General features: G+C 45.0%; 1 protein-coding gene across 1 annotated transcript in view; it reads right to left on the reverse strand.

The window, feature by feature from the left end:
- Positions 1–13022, reverse strand: part of LOC147027868 (ras-related protein Rab-11B-like) — a 36365-nt gene extending 23343 nt beyond the window's left edge. The window contains exon 1 of the mRNA XM_085877574.1: positions 12776–13022. Within this exon, the coding sequence (XP_085733700.1) occupies positions 12776–12815 (40 nt within the window). The 5' untranslated portion in view covers positions 12816–13022. The remainder of the gene's footprint in view (positions 1–12775) is intronic.
- Positions 13023–14796: the final 1774 nt, after the last annotated feature.

The raw sequence follows: 14796 nt of genomic DNA on the forward strand, positions 1-14796 counted from the left end.
AAGGATAAAGAGGACATCTTTTCTTTGTTCGTGTGGGAGTCCCGTGGCGGAGTTCGTGAAGAGTCCCGTTCTGAGTCCCGTTTGCAGAGTTCGTGTGCTGAGTCCCGTGGGAGGAGTAAGCTTTTTTGCTTTGGAGAGAGCAGTCGTTCAGCAGGCCATCGGTTCCTGCTTGGCTTGAGGCCTTTGGAAGCTTTTTGCTTCGGCTGGCTCAGTGAGCTTCGGCTGCTGCTTTGTTTTGGAAGGAACTTGAGCCAGTTGTTCGGCTTGAGCTGCGAGTGGAGGCTTCTTCCTCTTCTTCTTGGTTTGTGGAGCTTTTCGTTCTCCATTTTGTTTCCCGGCTTGGTGCGACGCATCGGCCTCTTCTTGGAGTTGGATCCTCGGGGAAGCGACGATCGACAGGAAGGATCGGCGCCTCGTCTCACCGGCACGTGTTGAGAAGCGCGGGAGGATTTGCGGGAGCTCGGGAAGGATCGCGGCGATTGGATCCAGCTCGCTCTCGCTGGAGCCCGGGTCCGGACAAGTTGAAGACCACACGAGGTGGAAAGGTTCGAGTCAAGCTCTGTGTTTCAGCTCACCTGTCCTCCCGAGCTGGAGCTCGTGATTAAAGGCCTCAGCCACCGTTTCGTGTGTGTGTGTGTGTGTGTGTGTGTCCGTCTAATAAGTAGGAGCTGCTGTTTAGTGTAAATGACTGTACATAATAAGTAGACGGTTGTAGTTCTTTTGTTGCTTGTATAATTGCATACGTGTTTTGCCTTATTTAATTGCATACGTGTTTCATTATAATAAATGTCCTTGTGTGAATGTAAACCTGCTCATTGCGTCCATTCCCTCATTGACTGAACATTTCGTGTGTTGGGAGTTAGAAAGCCGTTGGTTTGCCATAATAGGGGGACATTTGGACTGACGGTTCTCGGCGATTACGCTGCTCGGAATCGCGCATGGACAAGCTCGCCTCGGCGGTTTGTTCCGTATGAATTCCGGCGAGGGTGGAATACCCCGGTATTTTGGTAAATTGAAGATTGGCAATCGACCCTACCCCACGTGATCTGCTGATTGGCGTATTTCGGTTCTTGTACAAGGACCCGTCGCTCAGAGTTATCCAGGCGGCGATCTATATTCCGGGCGATCGGTCGGGCCGACTTGCGGCTCCGTTCAGAGCGGTCGGTTGGCGGCCGACCCCCCCGGCCAGTAACATATATATATATATATATATATATATATATATATATATATATATATATATATATATATATATATATATATATATATATATATATATATATATATATATATATATATATATATATATATATATATATATATATACACACATCAGAATTCAGCGAGTTGCATATCGATGATTAATGGATGACGAGGAGGGACAAGGAGTAATGAAGTGCAAGAAGTTACTTTTCTGTTCATGGTGGAAGAGGAACAGGTCTGTGTCTCAGATTTGTTTAAAGAACACTGAAGTAATGACTTTGTTTAAAGAACAGGGAAATGATGAGACCAAACCAGGAGACCTAACCTACAGCAGCAAGCAAGTGTCCACAACAGCATAAAATTGGCTTGTGTGCACCGACAAGCCCAAAGATAAGAAACAAACTTACTACCTTGTGTATCGTAGGCTTCTGGCTTTGGAGGATAATTGGGAAAATGTGTGCATAATACAGGTCGTGCGTGTCCAGTTATGTGGTCAAGACAGCTCGACAGACTGCAGTCCAAACCGAGGTTAATCATAGTAGCTGAGGATTTGGAAAGCAGAATTTCTTTAGAAAGTCCCACCTTATATAATAAGAGTTCCCTGATGAGGAGCTTCAATGCAGGAGGAGGCCACGAGGTCCATCAAGCATGCACAATGGTTGTACTCCTAACAAGGAACTGACGAGTTGTGCTGGTGGGGTGGGGGGGGTGGAGAGTTGTTTGAAGGCCTGAAGTGGGGAGGGGATTGATACATTAGGGTTGGGAGGGGAAGGGTGAGAATCCGGTGTTGGGGGGGAGGGGAGAGCAAAGATACGAAAGAGTCGGGAGCGGGGGGGGGGGGGGGAGGCCGATTGCATGTGTAAGTTTGTGCCACAGATTGTGTGCGTCACACCAAGGGAGAGGGAGGGTTGACACAACCACCCTACATGTAATTTGCTAATACGAATAAAACTTTTTCATTTGTAGAGTATAAGAACCAGGTTTTAATATAGCTTAGAAGGACCCAGAGTAGGTTGAAGAATAGATAGATGAGGTCAAGACAGATTTGGCGGAAGCCAGCTGCCTTGCCTGCTTGCTGGCCCCAATCTGCATCACCTACCAAGCAGTGCTATCAACCTGCAAGTTATGTCATTGACCTGCATCACCTTCCTGTCACCCGATCCCAGCATCACCTGCCTGTTTTACCTGCCATGACCACTCACCTGTGTGCTAACTCTTTTGTGTCGTAACTACCAAAGCCAGCCATGCCCATCCTGCCAACAGGATTCCCCAACATGAGCCTGAATGCTTCCAACATTAATTCGAGTAAATTAAAAATGCTTCGTACATGAGCTATTACTTGAACAGAGGCTCCAACACTTACATCTATGGTCTCCTCTATCGACGTCAGTGATGTTTTTCAGTGGATAAAGACTTTTCATTTCTCACTGAGGTCTGCTTGTTACCTCCACCACCGAAGGTGAACAGAGGTTATGTTTTCACCGCTGCCTGTCTGTCTATGAACTGAACAGGACATCTCAAAATGTTGTGGACAGGTTGGGTGTGTGACAAGGACAAAATGATTAAATTTTAGTGAAGTTACGGATCTGGATACTAGAATTTTAAAAAGTGATTCATCACCATTGAGAGATGGGGCCAGAAACGATATATGGCACGATATCTCAAAAAGTTGTGGACTGATCCAGACAAAACTTGGTAGACTGGTTGGGTGTGTGACAAAGACGAATCGATTCGATTTTGGTGAAGATCCGAATCTAAGCAAAGGTATGTGCTCTACCGAGTGCCCTTCGCTTTGGATATGCATCACTTTTATATCTTAGAGTTAGACAATGTCCACTCATCCCAAGAGGTGTGTGCATCTAAAAGTAGTAATAAGATTCCACAACCATCCTTGACCATGTTGTGGAATGTCAGCCAACACCGTTGTGTGAATGAGAGGAAAAGGACTATTGAAAGATCTGGTCAACACAAAGTTCAGGATAATATTTTAGTTCTCAGTCATCTTATATGTTGTCTATTGTGCTGCACTGCTGACGACAGAGATTAGAGATGGTGCAAGCCTAAATGTCACGCTTGAGGGGTTTTTTTGGATACACAGTCGAGGCTCGTGGAAGAGGTTCAGTAAACTCAACGGATCAGGACATAGCAGACAAGAACAGAATGCAAAACATGCATGCATGGGGTGGACAAGATGGATAAACAAGGAAATTCCAAGGATTTGACAATTAGGAGGGATTTGGGTGGAGTTAACGAGGATAGAAAATATTATGGTTTTGGATTGTGGATGATCTGAGATAGTGATGAACAGCTGTCTTGAAGACCTGGAGGAAAGGATGAGATTGAAGACGATGTGGCAGTCGATTCCACAGGTGGAAAAAAGAAAAAAAGAAGAGGAACAAATGAGTGGAGGTAAACAGTGATCCTGGATTTAGGTAGTTTCACCAAAAGGATGTTGATGGTGGACCATGTGAGCCTTGCGGAAACCCGTGGTGGGTGGGGTGGGGGGGGGACAAAGCAGGGAAAGAGCAGAGGGTGCAAGACCAGAAATGAGTGGAAAACAGACCAGACATGTCTGTGATGGTGAAGTGATAAGCCCAGAGACTCTGCTTAATTGTGGGAGATTCCAATAATGTTAAAGGCCTTGGTTTCCACAGTGTGAAACTGAACAAGTTGTGAGGCAGGGGAGCCAGCCCAGAGGGGAAAGCAGTACTCCATCAAGCTGCGGAGGAAGGCCTAACAGGTGGATCGGAGTTTGGGTGTGCCAAGGAAGGACTTTGCACAACGGAGGATGCCCAGTCAGTGGCTGGCTTTGAAGGCCAACTTTGAAATGTGGTTTGCCCCCAAGCAAAAATAGGATTTCTTTCCTATTGTAATTCTATGCAGACAACTGTAGGTGGACAGATTACCAACTGTAGTATATGAGAGTACGTTCTAACTGTAGCATTTTTGCCTGGGGCCCAAGAAAGATCATGGCTGAGAGTGAGACCCAGGAGTTTGAATGACAACTCCATCAAGAGGATTGTTAAGAAAGTAGACATGAGGGTTTGCAGACGGTCCTTTCAGAGAGGTAGAGTTTGAGTATTTTTTTTTTGGAATGAAAGACATATTCCAAGTGTTTGAACATCTTGTGATTTTGTCAAGGTCTGAAGAGGGGGAAGAGGCTGCAGACTGCCTGTCTGAAGGATGAGAGATGTCATGGCAGAGGGGTGGAGTCATCAGCAAATAGATAAAGAAGATTATCCGAGTCAGGGATCATTGATGAAGATAAGGAATATTACTGGGCCAGGGAGAAGAGAAGAAAGGATTCCATTGAGTGCTCAACATTGGCTACGAGAGCAGAGGAAACGAGTAATCCAAGAGTGGAGTTGGCCTTGGATTCCATAGGCAGACATTTTGGAGAGCAAGGCAGGATGCCAGACAATATCAAAGCTCGAGACATGTCCAGGGAGACGGCCCTGATCTCATGTCTGATAATGGGGGCCTCCATCCATTGTTGGGAGAGTAGAAACAGCATGTCCAAGGTAGAGTGACCAGGTCTCAATCCGAAATGATTATCTGAGATGAAGCTGTTGGAGAAAAGGAATGATTTTATGTCAGATGCGATGATGGATTCCGTGACCTTACTGATGATTGGAAGTTAGCCTATTGGGATGTCGTGAAGAGGATCTGTTTTTACACCTTTTTAAGTAATGCTGTGATGCTGACCGATTTCCAATTTCCCAGGTAGAGAGAGGAGACCAGTCCTGAAGTGTTTATATAATAATCTATCTATAATTCCAGCAACGTGTGTGTGTATATGTGTGTGTATGTGTGTGTATATGTGTGTGTATATGTGTGTGTATATGTGTGTGTATGTATGTGTGTATGTATGTGTGTGTATGTGTGTGTATGTATGTGTGTGTATGTGTGTGTATGTGTGTGTATGTGTGTGTATGTGTATGTGTGTGTGTATGTGTGTGTGTGTATGTGTGTGTATGTGTGTGTATGTGTGTGTATATGTATGTATGTGTGCGTGTGCGTGTGCGCGTGTGTACACTGTTTCTCGACAACCTCTGGTCCGATCTATTTGAAACTTGCCAGGTATATTGCTGGGGACCTGAGGATGTGCCTTTTCAAGGTTTGATATTAATCGGACAAGTGCTTCCCAAGTTATGGCCATTTATTTACCAACCAATGGCAAGACACGTTGTTGCGTGGGCGTGGCCGATGGGGAAGGGAAGCACAGCCGCGTTCCCCATTACGGGTTACAACGTACAGGCTTCCGGAGAGTGATGACTTCGTGTATTCTAATAATTTCTCGATTTCTTATGCGCATTTATAGATAAACACAATGGCCCAAGTTATGATCGTTTTCATATTAGACAGTGTATAAATTTCGGTAACATCAGAGTGCTGGTATGCTCCGAACCAGGAAGTAAATTTTTTCTCTCTCTTCTCTTCTCTTTTTGTTTTTCCTTGCCACGACATTGCGAAAAGGTAAAATACGTTGGCGCTAATTGAATAATTGGGTATTAAAAATAAATTGCGAATAATCGTAACTGTGAATAATATTGAACTTCCGGGTCACGCACGTACAGGCACGTGAGAGCGAAGAAACGGCCTGTGTGGTTTATTTATTATTTTTTTTTTTTTTTACAGGCACGTACGAGTAATGATAATGATAATAATAACAAATAAAAACAAACGAACAAAAAAAATAAACCAATGTCACCCACAGGATGACCCGTATCTTGCCAAAAGGTGACCACGTGTGACTTCTTTAAGGTCACACTGAGGTGAACAGAGCTGCTATCCACCAGGAGCGACTCCTTGAGGAATATCTGCCTACGAGAGATTCCGATGAGAATCGTTCTTCAGAGTAACCATGAAAAATATGCTTTTGCCTCATAACGTCACCAAATGACATCATAATGTCTCAAGCTTGACATATCTAGAAAGCACTCATCGAGGTGTTCAATTTGAGGTACTCCACGATATGGTTCCTAAAACTTGAAAATTTGACCTTGGGGTCAAATACGTTTGACCTCAGGCGCTAACCATGAAGGTCAAGGCCAATCGCCACCAAAAATTAATCAGCTGAGCGCCAGAACATGAACTATATTCCCATGAAGTTTGGAGACGATCCGATCAAAATTACTCAAAAAATAAGGGTTTCGTCGACTCCCCTGATTTGCGACAAAGTGACCTTGACCTTTGACTTTGACCTTCAAAATTTTGTGTGCTGAAAGGGACCTCTATAGGCCTCTGATATGCGGTTACAAAAATTTCCAATGATAACTGTGCTCTGCAGAATTTTTTATACGTGATTACAGACAAACAAACGAAAAAATAAAAAATAAAAAAAAACATACAAGCTGACTAACATATCTTGCAAAAACTTTGTTTTGGCAAGATAACAATCCGCGAATATAGAAGCAGGTCATGCTTTATTACCTGGGAATACATGGGGGTCCATGAATGTCAGGGTCCGGCAGGATATAAAGGTCTTTCTAACCACTCACTGATACTAATGTTTGGTACCTTCCAGGTGATGTCTTTCATTGTTGCAGTTCGGCAAAACCGCATGCCTTCAAGGCAATGGCACCCAACATACAGTGATCCCAAGGCACTTATTTCGTGCAGTCAGACTTCCCCCTCATGTCCAGTGGGTTAACGGGACGAAGTGCATTGCGTTGGTCTTGTGGCTCGGTCTAATTACATCTCTATCTTCCATTTCAACCCTTTCCTTTTATCCATGATACAAATCAAATCAAGCAAGCAAGCAAGCAAGCAAGCAAGCAAGCACACACATGAACAACAGCACCAAGCAGCCTCCTGTGAGAATCCCCACAACAACAAAGATGTTGCCCGGCGCGCACATGGCACGCCCTTTCATTCAAATCCGTGTGCAAATTTACAATGGCGCCTCACCTTGCTCAACCTTCGCTCACCATCTTGACCACCATCTTCCACACACAGGAAAAAATTATCCAGCGCCTCCTCGTACCTCTGTATCGATGAAATTCTCCACGAGACAGAGGCGTGCTGCACGGCTCAGGTTACTCGGACTGCGTGATGTGGGGACAAGCAACGGATGTAAACAGCAACAACCGCACCTCACCAGGGATGCCCCGAATGGGCACGCGGGATTAGTACAACACTCGCCCAGTCGCCAGAACACGGCAGGACGGGCGGCGAGAGATGGGGATCATGGGGGGGGGGGGCGATCCAGGAGTTCAACGTGTCGCGCCGGATGTAAGAATGAGACCACTTCCGGCCCCAGGAGCCTGGCGTGGCAGGGACCGCCATGGCCCAATAGGGAAGCGCAATTCAGGTTGTCACCCCACCCTTCGCCCAAGGCTTATAAAAGGCGGATCGCAAAGCCGTTCACCCTCTTTTTTGCCTGCCTTCACCTCTCTGCCCTCTTCTTCACTGCTCCTCGTTGTCTGCCAGTTGCTGCATCTACACTCATGGTTGGTGTGCAACAGAGGTTCTCCTGGGACCAGTGCGGAGCACATGTTTCCACGAGCCTCGGCAAAGTTACCAAGCAGGAGATAATGCGCCGACTCTTGAGGTGGGATCGCTGAAGCGGAGCGTCCCACGGAGGTACAGGCAACACTCACAGACCTATACACGACGAGGCGAGAAATCTTGTACCTCACACATCTCTTTTCTCTTTCTCTTTCTTTCCACCCCTCTATCTCGTCCCCTTTGGATGCACAAAAGAGCATCCATTACAGATTCGCAATCACAGTTTCCTCTGGCATGGCACCACACCCCCATATTGCACTACACCACACTTATCGCTCCCACACCTGAGACACCAGTATTTCTCCCTTTGACCTCCCCAAAGTGTACTGGGTTACGTTGGTCGGCCAACCGTGCCAGGTATTGCGAGGCCATTAGTCCTCATCTGCTCTCTTTCTGCCCATCTCATCTTTAGCGTGTGTGCGTGTGTGCGTGTGTGCGTGTGTGCGTGTGTGCGTGTGTGCGTGTGTGTGCGTGTGTGCGTGTGTGCGTGTGTGCGTGTGTGCGTGTGTGCGTGTGTGCGTGTGTGCGTGTGTGCGTGTGTGCGTGTGTGCGTGTGTGCGTGTGTGCGTGTGTCCCTGTCGTAGCATAAGTTAAAATTGTCGAAGATATCATGGAAGAAGTCTGCTCTGTTGGCTTTTGTAAATTGCTTGCCTTTTGTCACACCCCACAAATTCCTTGCTATCCCTGCTGTACATAAGAATAGACCCATTCACTGTGCCACATACTTTTCCTCGCTTGATTGTAAATGAACGTTCCCAGCTCGTTTTCATCTTTTCCTTCAGTGGTTTAGCATGGTCCGTATCCTAGCCGGGACGTTATCCCCCAACGATCTGTTTTCCGAGAAGGTACGTCCTCGGGCAGTTACGCTTGGCTGCATCTGATCCGGTTTGAACAAGATGTACCGAGGGAGTGTCCCCTGGAAATTAGATCACCGGTATTCATTAGACAGAGGACCAGAAGTCACGTGGTCGAGTTATTGGCATTCACGGTAGATTAGCGACCCACCGCGTCACAGAGTTATTCGTGTGCGATGGTCTGCGATTCCGGAGAGTCTGGTGGGAGTCTGAGGAAGCTCCCTCCCCCCCCCCCTTCCCTCCTCGTAGTCTTCACGCCCCCGACATACATACATATACATACATACATATATATATATATATATATATATATATATATATATATATATAAATAATCTGGGCATCATCAGCATTGCAATGAAAGCAGATCTCAAAATTGTTAAATTGTACCAAGTAGATGCAGATAAAGAGAAACAAACATGGACCAAAAACAGATGCCCAGGATACTCAGACAGAGGGATAAAATTGTTCTGACCAACAAGCTAGAATTGTTCAGATCGATGAATCTTCGCTGCAAGAAAAATATAATGGGACTCTGCACCATTTTATTGAGTCAGGCATGCTATGAGTTGCTCTATACTTCGCAACTATAATTGAGAAGGTTGCAGAATGTGGTTGAACTCTTGGAGGGCCAGGTCAATCCCTGCTCATCTTGTTTCTTGTAAACACAAATAATGCAAGGGCAGACAATGGGAGAAATTTCCCCTTTTCAAAAACAACTCAACAACAACAACAACAACAACAACAAAAAAAAGACATAAAACACAAGGTTTGAATAACTGCAAACGTGAGGTGGAAAGCCGAAGGAGACTCAAATCAAATCCTGAACCACAATAAAACCAGCCACCTTCATGCACAGAGCAATGAAAGTTTACTTTTACAAGTACATGCATAACACCATCAAATGCCAATCCTTCAACTTTTCTTTTCAAAGCTCCAAACTCTTAATTAAAATACAGTAAAAATAAACCAGAACGGCACTCGGAAGAACGCATACCTCCTCCAGGCTGAACAGTTTGCATTTTGTATCCCACAGATATGCAGGATCTGGATCTGAACTAAAGCCTAATCCACTCGTTCTTGTCACCAACCCAAAGAATCCACAACGTTTTGAAATATCATGCTCTATATCGCTTTTTTGGCCACATCTCAATGGTGACTGCCACACGGTGATGAAAGACTTAAAAGAAAAAAAATTACCAAGTTGTTGTGTCTGGATCCAGGGCAGGATCCAAACTAAAATTGAATCAATTCGTCCTTGCGACACACCCAACCTGTCCACAAAGTTTCGTCTGAATCTTTCCAAAACTGAGATATCTTGGTCACAGGCAGACAAACACACAAGGGTGAAAACATCACCTCCATCTACCTTTGGTGGCAGAGGTGAAAATAAATTAATCAGTGACAGCCAACCTTTCTACTAAAAGTAGCCAAACATTTACTTGTGTGTTTCTCGCTGATTTCCCTGTTGCATTGCTGTGGGTAGGCTTGAGAATGTTATGCATACTTCTCGGATGACCATTCGCTGCACCGAGAGAGAGAGAGAAAAAAAAATAAATGCATGATAAATTAAAGCCACATACCTTTCCTTCATCCTCCATTTTCTCAACACTCCTCAAACCTCGCAAGATATTTTGAAAATAAATAAAGGAATGACAAACAGGACTGCAATGGAAGGTGCGGCATTTTGATGAGACAAAATACCACAAAGTCATTGTAGCAGGCAAAAGCAAAATTAGATTTAAAAAATATATATACATGTAAAATTACATCATGGATGTGGACACACCCATGCTGCTCGTGTACGGCGATACACGTCTTCATTTTCACACTTTTGGGAAACACCCTTCAACATCAGCCCACGCCATTCCAAGAACAAAGACGTCACAACTATTCTCTCGATATCATTTGATCTCAAAGGCTGTTTGGCAAGATGATCGTTCACAAAACATCCGGTCTTCGAACCCAGGAGGCTTATTAACCCGTCACAAACGTGGGATTGAGAATTGCCGGTTCACAGTCAAGACAGGTTTGGTGAGGATCCCGAAGCTGCACAGATATCTATCTTCACGCATTCCAACAACACAAGAGCAGACTGATGGGATGACAAGGTTGGGCTTGACTTGGACGCAGGTCAACCACAGAGAAAGGGGCATTTCATAAATAAATAAATATACAAATTAAAAGGCAAACTCCAAATGAGAGGAAACAAATTTCCAAAAACAGCAAAAACAAACAAACAAACAAAAAAAAAAAGGACCAAAACAGGATAAACATTCAGATGTAACATTCCATCTTCCAAACAGGGACACATTATCATTCCACTGCTTTCCATGAACCTTCAACAGTACTCAACTGACAAAGAATGCATGAAGTGGCAATCCATCTCGATACATACGCAACCACCACTGAATTTTTAATGCCGCCCCCTCCCCCTCCCCCTCACTGAACACCCCTTTTCCTCACCTTCTCCCAAACGTTCCCATGTACAAACAGACGCCCACCAAATGAACCATGTTTGAAAATGGATTAACTCCAGTCATCACTTCCAAGCAAATCATTTACCTTTTCTCATCACCGACCAAACCAGTCGGACAAGTTCATCAGTTGGACAGTCGCCATTGCTGAGCAAGTCAGAAAATGGATCATGTGAAACAAACAAACAAACCAAAAATAATGATAATAAGAATAATAATAATAATAATAATAATAATAATAATAATAAACCTACCACCAATGGTCATGTGGAAAAGGCAAAGAAAAAAAAAAAAGTGCAGCCAAGTTACCAAACAGGATGCAATGGTGAAAGTTCATCACTTCCGCCACAGTCTCCTGCCATTCTTCTCAGAACCATATCTACTCCTCCAGGTCCTTCCCCATAAATGCCCACCAGCAAGGATTACAGAACGGAATTGGAACAAAATAAATAAAGTTGCTTTTGCATCACCAGACTGTCCCTTCAGAAACAGCCAAGCAAAGCTGTAAAACCAATTTATCAAATGGAAACAGCGAAAGTTGTGCGGCTACCCTACCATATGCTGTATGTTACAATCTTCACCCTCACAGAGGAAATGATGGATGTCCTATCTGATTGTTTCTATTTAATGTCAAGAGTTTTTGTACTTTTTAAAAACAAAACACGTGCCTTTAGGATGGCGCTGTGGGCATATGGTGCTCGTGCCTTTGGGATGGCGCTGTGGTCATATGGTGCTCGTGCCTTTGGGATGGTGCATGTGCCTTTGGGATGGTGCTGTGGTCATATGGTGCACGTGCCTTTGGGATGTTGCTGTGGTCATATGGTGCTCGTGCCTTTGGGATGGTGCTGTGGTCATATGGTGCACGTGCCTTTGGGATGGTGCAGTGATCATATGGTGCACGTGCCTTTGGGATGGTGCATGTGCCTTAGGGATGGTGCTGTGGTCATATGGTGCATGTGCCTTTGGGATGGTGCATGTGCCTTTGGGATGGTGCCGTGGTCATATGGTGCATGTGCCTCTGGGATGGTGCTGTGGTCATATGGTGCATGTGCCTTTGGGATGGTGCTGTGGGCATATGGTGCATGTGCCTTTGGGATGGTGCTGTGGGCATATGGTGCATGTGCCTTTGGGATGGTGCTGTGGGCATATGGTGCATGTGCTTTTAGGATGGTGCCGTGATCATATGGTGCATGTGCTTTTAGGATGGTGCAGTGATCATATGGTGCACGTGTCTTTAGGATGGTGCCGTTGTCATATGGTGCACGTGTCTTTAGGATGGTGCCGTGGTCACAAGGTGCACGGGCATCGATTACATAGCGATGTTCACGTGCCTCGAGTACGATTGCCATGGTGACACGAAGACCGTTTCCAGATCGAGTTTGGTCCTCGTTTCATTTCCAAGATGCAAGGAATGTAAAGCGACAAGAACAAGCATTTGGCGATGCATACATCCCCTCCATCCCCTCCATCCCCTCCCCAACCAAAATAATCATTTCCCAATGAGAAGGAAAAAATAAATGCCAAAGCCTCCACAAAACGATCAGAATGCCCGTGAACGGTCAAACAGACACACAACACGATGAGGTCTCCCTGAACACGAGCGTCGGCCCAAAGGGAACCAACGTCGGGATGGAGCCGGGCAAGGTGGACAACACCCGTCATCCCGTCCACGTTAGAGTAAACACCGCGAGTGGACAGAGACACCCAGAAACGGACTCGGGATCCTCTTACCTTTAAACAAGTAATCATACTCGTCATCTCGGGTGCCCATGGTTGTGGAGACGAAAATAGCGACGCTGGACAACTCGTTTACTTGTCGATGTCTCTTATTTGTCCGACTTGCTCGATTTCTCTGCCTCCTCCGTGAGAACCCGAGAACCCGAGAAACGCTTCCGCAGGCCCCGTCAGGTGTTCACTTTGACCCTCCTGCGTGGCTGGGAAGAACGACTAAACTTGTTTTCTTTAAATATTCCACATTTTTCAACAAATCCTTTCAATAGGAATTGTGCAAATTGCTAAAAACCACATTACGTGTTGTGGAATGTGGTTTATCAAATGGAATTAAATCGTTCGCATCAAGCACTTAAAAAGAGGGAATGCCAGCCATAACGCGTAGATTGAAACAATACACCCCAAAGAGTTCTTCTCGTTTGCGTCGCTATTCCGATTAATAATCAGAAAAAGAAACAAATTATAAAATAAAGAAGAAAAAGGACAATAAGAGATTGCAGACGTTCGTCAGAACTTGTTTTTGTGTCTGGTTCGTTACATGAATCAATCAGACGTATAATTAGAAGTCCACTTTATAACTGCCGGCAGTGATGACCGGCTACTTTGATCGGACACCTGACCCGTGACGCTATTAATATTAGTCAATTTAATTCAGAATGGGATTAAAATAAATTAATTTCAAATGGGTTAGTCCGGCATTGGAGTCATGAGAAGGAGGAACCTGGATAGGAATCGGATGAATTCGTTTTTTTTCCCGAATATTTGAAATGAAGCAAATTGTGAACTCTTGCAGCCAATCGCTCATGGGATCCAGTTGTGTCTTTTTTGCTGCTGCTGCTGCTGCTGCTGCTGCTGCTGCTGCTGCTGCTGCTGCTGCTGCTGCTGCTGCTGCTGCTGCTGCTGCTGCTGCTGCTGCTGCTGCTGCTGCGTCTTCTTCAACCTTTAGGACGCGGCTCTTTTATACAACATCCGTATCTCCTTAAATATTAAACACTTGTACACATCCTCGCATTGACGGTGCCTTTTGAGAGCGTCTATCATCAACTTTTTAATATATTCGGACATTTGCTTTAAAGTTTCGAAAAGTTCACGTTACTATTTAAAGATTATTCCATTTAATGTGTTGTAATTTCGTAAATACACGATTTTCTCGTCATGAACAGTAGCCTCCATGACGGGTCTCGCTATTGGCTCCATCAAGGCACGTGACGAAATATCGGAAGTTGTTATTTATATATCTATTTTTTATTTTTTATTAGCGGCGTCGCGTTGCGAACGCTGGCTCTAAGAGAGCTCCGCGTTGTTGTTCTTCTTCTTCTGGTGAAGACAAAACCTTTATGACGCGGCTCTTGGACACATTTGTCCTTGTTGTATGAGGGGCGTCCCACGCCCCTTGTGCGCGGAGCCACGCCCACTTGAACTTTTTTTTTTCTCGCAATTTCATTTCCCCGAAGCTATGCATAATGTCCATAAGTACAACATATAAAAAAATCCGATTTGATTTGGTCAATTTTGACGGAAGAGATAGGTTTTTACGGTAGGGCTTCCTCAATAATGCCCATGAACCATCGTCGCCTCCCGGCTTGTCCTATCCTTATTCACGAGTCACTCAACACGTCAATATTTAATAATTAGTGCCTTTTGTTCGACATTACCAAGACTATTTAGCGAAGTGGATTTCGTTTATTTGGTTAAACAATCATGACGACAACGAAAGAGTCTCCTTTGCTGTTTGCCATCTTCGCCGCCATTTTAAAGCTGCAGCGGCTCAACGCCGATAAATCCTTCCTTCTTCACCAACGGCTGGAGAGACGACGAAGGAGTAATCATCAGCAGGACTTCATTTACAATGCGTCATTACATTTTAAATGTGTGAGATATATTTTGTTCTGGTGAAAGCACCTACTCCATAACCAGCGACCAGCTACTAGCGACTACTCCATTCCATCCATTGTGACCATCCTCCTTGCAGATCGTCGGTTCTACCCAAGCAGTCTCCTGAGCTATTGGACACAATCCTG

The sequence above is a fragment of the Eptatretus burgeri genome, chromosome 4 (genome assembly GCF_056783735.1).
Source record: "Eptatretus burgeri isolate ZD-2024b chromosome 4, Ebu_testis_v1, whole genome shotgun sequence".
Classification (NCBI taxonomy): domain Eukaryota; kingdom Metazoa; phylum Chordata; class Myxini; order Myxiniformes; family Myxinidae; genus Eptatretus; species Eptatretus burgeri.